Raw genomic sequence first — 9,914 nt, forward strand, 5'->3', positions numbered from 1 at the left:
TTGTTGTTTATTTTCTCTTTTCTTTTATTTATTCTTTTAGTTCTTATTTGTTTTATTTTAGTTTCCAAAAATACAAAAGTGGCACCTAAAATAGTGTTACAATTCATGCCACTGCCACAAACCGTTTAGCACTGAAATAAAAATAGTTTTAAATTGTTTATTATTTTAAAGCATTTGAATAATTGCTTTGCTGCTGTTTTATTCATCTCATATTATTTAAACATTTTATAAAGGTGTGGTTTCTCCACCATAATTATCTATGCAATATTTGGTTCACGCCGAACATTTTAGTTTTAATATTTGAAAACGTTTATTGTTTGCTTGATTTTGAATTAGAATTTGAATCGGTTCCGAACTAACACGAGATTAGCGACAGTAATCGAAGTGACGTGGCATCATTAGCAGAGAATTACTGTAGCTTAAATACCCGGGCGTCACACATGTCTACATAGTTCTCGAACCCGTAGGGTCCGCATGCTTAAAGTTCGGTGACGATCAGTATTATGAGTTTTTGTGTTTTGATGTACCGAAGGTAGTTCGGAGTCCCGGATATGATCACGGACATGATGAGGAGTCTCGAAATGGTCGAGACGTAAAGATCGATATATTGGACGACTATATTCAGACACCGGAAATGTTCCGGGTGATTTCGGAGAAAATCAGAGTGCCGGAGGGTTACCGGAACCACCCCGGGAGAAATAATGGGCCTTATGGGCCTTAGTGGAGAGAGAGAGGGCTGGCCTAGGGCAGGCCGCGCGCCCCTCCCCCTCTGGTCCGAATTGGACTAGGAGAGGGGAGGGCTTTCCTTCTCCCTCTCCCCCTTTCTTTCCCACTCCTAGTAGGAGTAGGAAAGAAGGGAGTCCTACTCCTACTAGGAGGAGTACTCCTCCTGGCGCGCCATATAGGGCCGGCCGGCCTCCCCCTTGCTCCTTTATATACGGGGGCAGGGGGCATCTCTAGACACACAAGTTGATCATTGATCCCTCAGCCGTGTGTGGTGCCCCCCTCCACCATAATCCACCTCGATCATATCGTAGCGGTGCTTAGGCGAAGCCCTGCGTCGGTAGCAACATCATCATCGTCAACACACCATCGTGCTGACGGAACTCTCCCGTGAAGCTCTGCTGGATCAGAATTCGTGGGACGTCATCGAGCTGAACGTGTGCTGAACTCAGAGGTGCCGTGCGTTTGATACTTAGATTGGTCGGACCGTGAAGACGTTCGACTACATCAACCGTGTTCTCATAACGCTTCTGTTTACGGTCTATGAGGGTACATGGACGATACTCTTCCCTCTTGTTGCTATGCATCTCCATGATCTTGCGTGTGCGTAGGAATTTATTTAAAATTACTACGTTCCCCAACAGATAATTAGCCTATTTTCTCATAAACAAACGTACAAATGACTAGTCTGTATGATTCCATCATAAGTATTCCTCTCCACTGTCTGCATGCAAGTCTGTTGGTAATATAATAGCATTATATTGACGACGATCAGCTCTTCATCTCAACGACAATCTTGCCAGTGGCATGGCCATCGATACTGCTCTGCCACGCCTTGCCTGCGTCGCTCAACGGGAACCTCGAGTCGATCACGGTCTTCAGCTTGTCTTCCTCGAGCAACCCGGCCAAGAACTCCAGGTCTACCTTGTTGAGCGACAGGAGCAGCTGGGGCACGAGGCGCTTCTTGGAGAATGTCACCCTATGCAGCACATATGTGAGGATGGCTGACAATTTCGGCGTGATGTCTACCACTCTCCCGCCGTCACTCAACAATGGCTGGAAAGACGACCAGCTGACAGCGACGGTGCAGTGAACCACGCCGTCGTACTTCCGGCCGGAGGGGCTCTGCAAGGTCGCTCCCTCTGGGGTCCTGTAGTCCATCACCTCGTTTGCGCCCAAGCTCTTCACAAGATCCATGTCGCGGTCGTCGCAGGTGGCGGTAACATGAAGGTTCGCCAGCTTTGCAAGCTGCACGGCATACAGGCCTACGCCACCAGAGGCAGCGGTGATCAACACGTTTAGAGGCTTGCCGGTGCCGTCAAACTTGGAACCAATGGACCTCAACGCCTGGAGCGCAGTGCCTGCGGCAATGGGAAGGCCAGCGCCCTCAGCTGCAGAAACCTTAGCTGGCCTTTTGACAGTCAGGTTTGCGGATGCTACAGTGTACTCTACAAGTCCACCTCCATTCTGAAACAACAAATACATTGTCATGTTGATGAGTTTACGGCAATATTTTTTAAAATGAAGAGGATTCTTCTTAAACTATATTCTTTTCTTTTCTTTTTCTTTTTTTTCGACAAGGGAAATGACCCCGACCTCTGCATCAGAAAGATGCATACGACCAACTTTATTACTAAGCAAAACAGTTTGACAGGTCTTAAAGTCTCAAAAAAAAACAAGATGTTCACAAAGAGCTAAAAAAAAGAAGGCACAACCGCCTAGCAAAAGAAAGATAGGAAACTAATTGCCTATCCTATTACATGACTGCCATTCAAACCGGTTGAAAATAGCCTGTGCTACCATCTCCCATCGGATAGATCCAGTAACCAAACGCTCCCTGGCCTCCGTCGGAGTGAGTAGCGACCACATACGGATCAACGTAGTGGCTCGGAAGATAACTTGTAAAAAATGAGTATTTGTTGTTCTGTTAAAGACCAAATCATTTCTGCAATTTCAGATAGCCCATAATAAAGCACATACTCACGAATGTGTCTCACTGTTCCGGGCACTATCCCATCAAGCCACATCCCAAATGATGTATTGATATTATTCGGAGGAAACCATCTTCTTTTCTAAGTATATGGAGATGGAAAACATGGGAAGATGTTGTCATGAGTGAAGTTCACTTACAAGAGAGTTCAACTTGGCGACAACTTGATCACCCGCTGTGAGACCATTCACTCCAGGACCAACATCAACAACTACTCCCGCGACATCAGGCACTGCAGGAAAAGGAGCAGTAGAGATGCAGCTATTAGCACATTGTTCGATGAATTGAGTAACACACACGTACACACACACACACATGTTATCTTTATCACAACGAAAAGGTAAGAGACACTCTAGATAGATGTTAAAGGTGAAGAACCAAATAACATAGTAAGGCCCCGCTTGAAACGCCGGATAGGAAATATACAGGAATATGAAAGGAAATCGCAGGCAAAAGATAAGAATTGAAAACATAGGGAAAACTGCAAGTATGCTGTTTGGAATGCAGGAATTGGGACATCACATGAATCCTAAAAGCACAGTCAAACACAGCCTTAAGCCCGACCTGTCACTGAATCTTGCTGCCTACAACTACCAAGTACGTGTGGCCAAAGAACATCCTGCAATCATCCTTTCTCCACCACATGTTCTTTCTTACCCCAACCTCATCTTCTTCATGCACGGTTCCTTCTTTTCACTCTGTGCTAGCTTTCGCTCGAGCGCGGCTATTGTAGCTGCGGTGCCTCGGTCTTATTATGCGACGAGACGGAAAAAGTGTGGTTGGACTGGATGTTCAGAATCCTGTGAAATTCCTGTACAAGTGAAGGAAATCGATTCCTGTCCTTCGCTTTTCCTACGACGGTTCCTGCGCTCCAAACGACATGAAATTTTCCAACGTGAATAGTGTTCCTATATGTGGGTTTCCCGTGTTCCAAACAGGGCCTAAGACACAACAGGAAATGGAAATATTGACAGTTGATAAAACTGAAAGACAGACATCATCAAATGAAGTTCTCATAACTACCCTTGGTGCTATTTTGCTGTCTATACATAGGAAACCTCCAAACAAAACTCATGATAGATAGAAAATGGGTAGCATCCACACGGTGACACTATGACTGAGGATAGTTACCTGGAATAAAAGGCAGTCTACGAGGCAGCAGAGGCCGCAAGTCCCCTTTCTGTATCTTCCAGTCAAGTGGATTGACGGTCGCAGCTTGTAGTTTCAACAGGACCTCATTCCTCTTTGCTGAAGGGACGAGGACTTGTGCATGCTGCATTAGAGAGATTTCAGAATCACATGGTTATAGTAGGTTTTACTGGTTTAACTCCATGGAAGAAGGAAACCTTGATGTTTACTGTTTTTCTTTCTTTCCAAAATATTTAACTAATTAATTTCACGGTAGCATCTTAACTAGTCCTAAAGCCGTGTATACATGAGAACGAGAGAAAATATCTAGTGTAACACATCACAACCAAACAAACCACTCAATCGATCGTACAACCACCTAGTGCCCCTCACAAATTAAATTATAGAGCAAAAGCGTGATTAAGCCACCTAGCTGCTGCTCCCGGTGGCTTTCCTGCGGTTTACTGGTGTCCTAAGCTGCGACGGTACGATGGATGTGGTGTGCTCATTGTCCAAGGGGTCGTGCTCTGTGGTTGCTCCAGGACTCGAGGTCGGCATCTCTTCTGCTCTAGGGTGAGCGCTTCTCAGGTCTGTTGGTTCGACGCCTTTCGATCCAAGACGAGAGGGAAGGGTCCCTCTACGGCGCGAGAGGAGGAAGATGTTTGGATTTCTCTATCCTGGGAGTGTCAGCCGAGTTCATACCCTCACTCTGTACTAGTAGGTCCTCATCGTGCTCTTGCCGGTCGCTACCCTTGGCACCAGTTTTGCTGCGGTCTTCGGCTAGTGCAAGCATTGGGCTATGTTTTTCTTTACTTTCGTGCTTGTGCGCTGCGTTGAGTTGTAATCTTCCTAGAGTGCTCCCTTGTATCGTTGGGCCGATGTGGTCTGTTCTATGTGTGTAACTCCTAACCGGTTGATGGCTTTGTTAATTCAAAGCCGGGCTCTCCGCGAGCCTTCGTTCTAAAAAAAAAGCCACCCAGCTGCCATAAAAAATAATTCTCCACCAAGGGAGAGGCACAGGAAACAACTAACATAGACTCTAATGCTTACTAACTAATCAAATAGGCAGTGAATCGATCAGCCATATCATCCTTTACCACCAACCTCGATCGCCGACCGGAATACAGAGCAAACTCGCAAGCTTCGGCCCTCTTCCCCGCGCGTTATCCAGAATAAAAAGAACACGTGCAGAGCTGCGGGGCCGGTAACTCCTACCTTGAGGCCGGCGGTGCCTCCGCCGCAGGCGTCGTAAAGCACGGCCCGCATCTTCGCCGGCGTCGCCGTTGGGGTGGTCATGGCAAAAGAAAGATAGCCAATGGAGGGGAAGAAGCCTCGTGACTCGTGAGGGCTGTTTGTGTGTGCTTTAGCTGATGCGTGGGCGGGCTGGTTGGCTCTCTAGTTCCTCATGGGGTACACGGGCGGTGTCTGGGCTGATATCTATATACACACACGCGGACGCGAGGAATCCTGGGTTTTGGCTTTGGACTTTTCTATGCGGGATGCCCCACATCTAATCAGAAAAGCATGCATTATTAAGTAAGTACGGTTGTGCTAATTCTCAGTTGTCTCAGTCGATGAGTTTTATTTCTGCAATTGATCTTTTCTTAGGTGATTTGTACAATTGATCTGTGATTTGTCGCTGAGGTATTCCTCTCATCCAAAAACATACTGGGCTGTTATGTGATTAGATAAACAGTAAACTGTAGATACAAATTGGAAGCCATCATTGCCAGATAGCAATGACCCCTTTCCCTCCGTTCCTTGATTTAGATACAGGCTGTCAGGGTTAGATAGGCTTAGATGTAAGTTGATCCAAATCTTGAGACCTTCCATCACTATGGCGACTTTTCCTCTCCTGAAACCTACCAGAGGCGATTTCCTCGTCTCCTCGGAAAATCACCGTTGGGCAATCCCTGAAAATAGGTTCCCTACGAAATCCAATCCCGAATCCCCCCTCTACAATCCTACCCAACCAGTTCCCACTTCCTTGGCCAGAATCAAAAGCCGCATCAGAGACACCGCCAGTACAGTCGAAAGGTTAAAGACTCAGATCGTGGCTTTGAGAGTTCAATTGGAAAACGTAAGAGCCATTCTTCCTACATTCAATCTCTCTGTTGATGAGAGGAGTGAGCCGCCTGATCCGGGACGTGGGCAATCAACAGAGCAAAGAACTAACTCCCGCTTTAAGGGGCATGAAGAGCAATACAGATCATGGGGGGCGTTTCTGCCTAAGGAGATGGAAAGGCCCCCGTTTACAGGGAGTAATTCGGAGCATAAAGAAGGTATTAACAAGGCCATGGAAAGTTTGCTATTTAGAGAGAGCTCTGTTCTGCAGATTCCATCCTCAGTCTCCCGTGTTCAGTCTTCTGTTCCCCACTTGCACACAAGGTGTTTGTTGTTTTGCCTGAGGGCAGCGATGGAAGCCCACCAAAAAAAGGGCCTCGAGGTGATGTCAAGGTCGGCTGCTGCGGGAGGAAACATTGCGCAGGGGTCGGGTTCGGCGGCTGGAGGCTCGGACGACCTGCTCGTCGACCACGGCCTCTCCACCGGGGTCCAGCGGCCGGGGAAGGAGATAGCCAAGGCTGTGGGGGGTCCTGAGAAGAAAACCTTGGTCATCAACATGACCGGGGCTCGAAAGGCGGTGCAGGCACACTTCCTGGCGGTCGGACTTTTCCTATCAGTATTGCTTGTGAATTCCAGGCAATTGATCGATCATATGAAGAAAGTCTGGAAGGTGCATGGTGAGCTGGGTGACCATGAACTGGTCGCGATGGAAGGGCGAAAATTCGTTCTTGAATTCTCCGAGGATGGTGACCGGCAACACGTCATCAAGGGAGGCCCGTGGCAGTACAGGGGAGATGTGTTCCTGGTCACCGGCCTCGAGAACGGAGTTGATCCTACAAAGGTAATATTTACTCATTTGCCGATGTGGGTTCAGTTTAGAAGCATCCCCTTCTACCTCCTCACAAAGGAGCTTGCTCGCAGCCTGGGTGACCAGGTTGGCCCAGTGTTGATGATCGACCATCATGCGAGAGGCAACATCTATGACAAGTTTCTCAGAGTGAGGGTACTACTTCCCTTGTACTCCGCACTACAAAAGGAAATCACGCTATCCGATGAGATCACAGATGAAGAGGTGACAGTCTTCTTGCGGTATGAGAGATTACCAAATTTCTGTTTATTTTGCGGATACATAGGCCATATGGAAGCAAGGTGTGATTTACCAATTGCAGAGAGGAAGATGAGGTACAGTAAGGAGCTCGGTGTGCTACCGGTCCACTTTGATGACCCCCGTGCTTGGTTCCTGCCTGAGAAAATGGGACAAGCGCGGGGTTCTCAGTCTTCAACTCTCTTGTGGCATGCCTCCAAGCCTTCTAGCCAAGACATGGTGTTGTCAGCTGTGGAGCAAATGCGTGATGTGGTTGCTCACCTTTCAGTGGGCAATGAGATGGAAACCGATGCAAGTCGGAAGGATCAGCAGGAAGAAGCACCGGTTGACATTGGCGCAGAGGCAACACCTAACAAGGGCATGGCGAGCCTGGTGGAGGACAATACGGATGTTGCAAATGCTAGGGAATCTACAACAACACCGAAGACCCCTCACCCGCCACCTGGGCCTGATGATGCGTCAATTGACACCAACCTTAAGCAAGTGCAGGATACCATTGAGGGTGCGGTGATTGACCCCAAGGTGGTCACTGCGGCTGTTTCTGGAGGGGATCCCCCACCTTTCATCAACACCAGCGGCCCCTCTCTTCCTGTTGTTGGCAGCCAGAAATCAAACAACATAGCTCATACTGATCCGGATGAAAACGGGGAGCAGGGTGTTGTTACCAAACCGCTGCAGGAGGACTTAAAGATAGGTAATGATGTTGAGAAGAATCCCTTTGAGAGTGCCAAGGACAAACAGTCATCCACTGAAAATACCACACCAAGCAACGTCATCACCAAGGCCGGAGGTAAAGGTACTGGTGGGTCAGGAGTAACTAAAATAGGTCGTAGGGGTTGTGATCGCTCTGAGTCCTTTATACATGTAACTGAAAGTAGAGCAGGAAAGATTGTGAAATCCGCTCTAGGCAAAAGGCAGGATAGAGCTATAGATGGAGAGAAAACTGAGAGTGAGGATATCTTAAGCAAAATTGTAAGCAGAAAGAAGTCGTGTAGTGGTCAGGAGGAGAAGCAGGGAATGGATCAGCAAGGGGGAAAGGCGGCAACCGATCCTGGGGCCATCGGTACTCTGACGGGCGCAACTGGCGAGGCCCGTCAGAAGCCATGAGTCTCCTTAGCTGGAACTGCCGGGGTCTGGGGCAACCCCGGACAGTTCAGGAGCTCGTGTGCTTGGTGCACACTCATCGCCCAAAGATTGTCTTCTTGTCCGAGACGTGGCAATGTGAAGAGAAGGTGAAAGGAATCAAGTGGAGACTGGGTCTGAAGCACTGCCTTTCTCATGATGGTAAGGGTAAGGGTGCGGGCATTGCCTTGTACTGGGATGAGTCAATAAAAATAAAATGTTTGTCGTACGGACCGCGGTACTTTAATGTGTTGGTTACTGATGATCCTCATGGCCCTTCATGGCGAGGTACTTTTGTCTATGGTGAACCGAGAGCTCAGGATAGACACTTTATGTGGTCCTTGCTGAGGAGAATTAGGCCAAATGCAAGTGAACCGTGGCTGATGATTGGCGACTTCAATGAGACGATGTGGCAATCTGAGCATTTCTCCACTTCTAAAAGATCGGAAGGCCAAATGGCTAGGTTCCGAAGTGTTCTCAATTTCTGTAACTTACATGATCTAGGTTTCAGAGGCAGACCATGGACTTATGACAACAAAAAGCAAGGAGCTAGAAATGTGAAGGCAAGGATTGACCGGGCTGTTGCATCTCCATGTTGGCAGGATATCTTCACACAAGCTACTGTTACTCATATTACCACCCAACGATCTGATCACTTTCCACTTTTGTTGAATTATATGGGTCAAGATAATTCTAACAGGGGGGCAAGGCTTTTCAGGTATGAGTACATGTGGGAGAGGGACCCCTCCCTGGCTGATGAAATTAAAAATGCTTGGAATAATAGTGATGCTCTAGGTTTGGGTCTCGAGGGCGTGTCAAAGAAACTGAAAAAGGTGCAGCAGGAGTTATATGGTTGGAGTAGGAGAACGTTCAGATCTGTCCGGTTCAAAGTCCAGAAGCTAAGGAAACAGCTGGATAAATTATGGGATTTGGCTCCCTCAAATCAGCGGGATGAGTTGATCCAGAGATGCTCAAAGGAATTAGACGAATATCTTTACAGGGAAGAGATGCTTTGGCGACAACGGTCCCGTGTCAATACTATCAGAGAGGGAGAACAAAACACCAAATATTTCCAACGAAAAGCCACTTGGCGACAGAAGAAAAATAAGATTAGCAAGCTTAAAGATGCTGAGGGGAATTGGATTCAAGAAAAGAATCAGATCGCAAAATTGGCTACAGATTTTTTTTCAAAAAACTGTATGAAGCTGATGATAGTATTGAACCGGATGTTTTGCTAAACCTCTTTGATGCAAAAGTAACACAGAACATTAATGAGTCTCTCTGCCGGGATTTTACTGACCTGGAGATCAGTGATGCTTTGTTCCAAATAGGTCCTCTAAAGGCCCCTGGCAGTGACGGTTTTCCGGCTAGATTCTTCCAAAGAAACTGGGCCGAGCTGAAAAAAGATGTTATTGATGCGGTTAAAAGTTTCTTTGCAAATGGCATTATGCCGGAGGGCATAAATGATACAGTGGTTGTCCTCATTCCAAAAGGTAATTCCCCAGAGAAGCTTCAGGATTTCCGTCCAATAAGTATCTGCAATGTAATCTACAAAATCATATCAAAAGTGCTTGGTAAATCGGCTTAGACCTTTCCTCCATGAGCTTATCTCTGAAACTCAAAGTGCTTTCATCCCTGGTAGATTGATATCAGACAATGCATCAATAGCTTTTGAATGTTTTTATAAGATCCAGCAGAGCAAGAATGTGAAAGACAATCATTGTGCTTACAAACTGGACCTCACTAAGGCTTATGACCATGTTGATGGAATTACCTTCAGGG

General features: G+C 47.1%; 1 protein-coding gene across 1 annotated transcript; it reads right to left on the bottom strand.

The window, feature by feature from the left end:
• Window positions 1-1,494: 1,494 nt before the first annotated feature.
• Window positions 1,495-5,137, bottom strand: LOC119296816 (chloroplast envelope quinone oxidoreductase homolog). The gene is made up of 4 exons (XM_037574875.1): window positions 5,057-5,137; window positions 3,845-3,986; window positions 2,854-2,945; window positions 1,495-2,190 (listed from the first exon to the last, which is right to left on the bottom strand). Exons 1-4 carry the CDS (start codon window positions 5,135-5,137, stop codon window positions 1,495-1,497), a joined length of 1,011 nt encoding a protein of 336 aa, XP_037430772.1.
• Window positions 5,138-9,914: the final 4,777 nt, after the last annotated feature.

The sequence above is a fragment of the Triticum dicoccoides genome, chromosome 5A, assembly GCF_002162155.2.
Source record: "Triticum dicoccoides isolate Atlit2015 ecotype Zavitan chromosome 5A, WEW_v2.0, whole genome shotgun sequence".
NCBI lineage: Eukaryota > Viridiplantae > Streptophyta > Magnoliopsida > Poales > Poaceae > Triticum > Triticum dicoccoides.

Coding starts and splice junctions, on each gene's coding strand:
- LOC119296816 (XM_037574875.1), bottom strand. CDS start 5,137: ATGACCACCCCAACGGCGACGCCGGCGAAGATGCGGGCCGTGCTTTAC. Junction 3,987..5,056: donor GAGGCACCGCCGGCCTCAAG/GTAGGAGTTACC, acceptor TCTCTAATGCAG/CATGCACAAGTCCTCGTCCC. Junction 2,946..3,844: donor TAGACTGCCTTTTATTCCAG/GTAACTATCCTC, acceptor CTTTTCCTGCAG/TGCCTGATGTCGCGGGAGTA.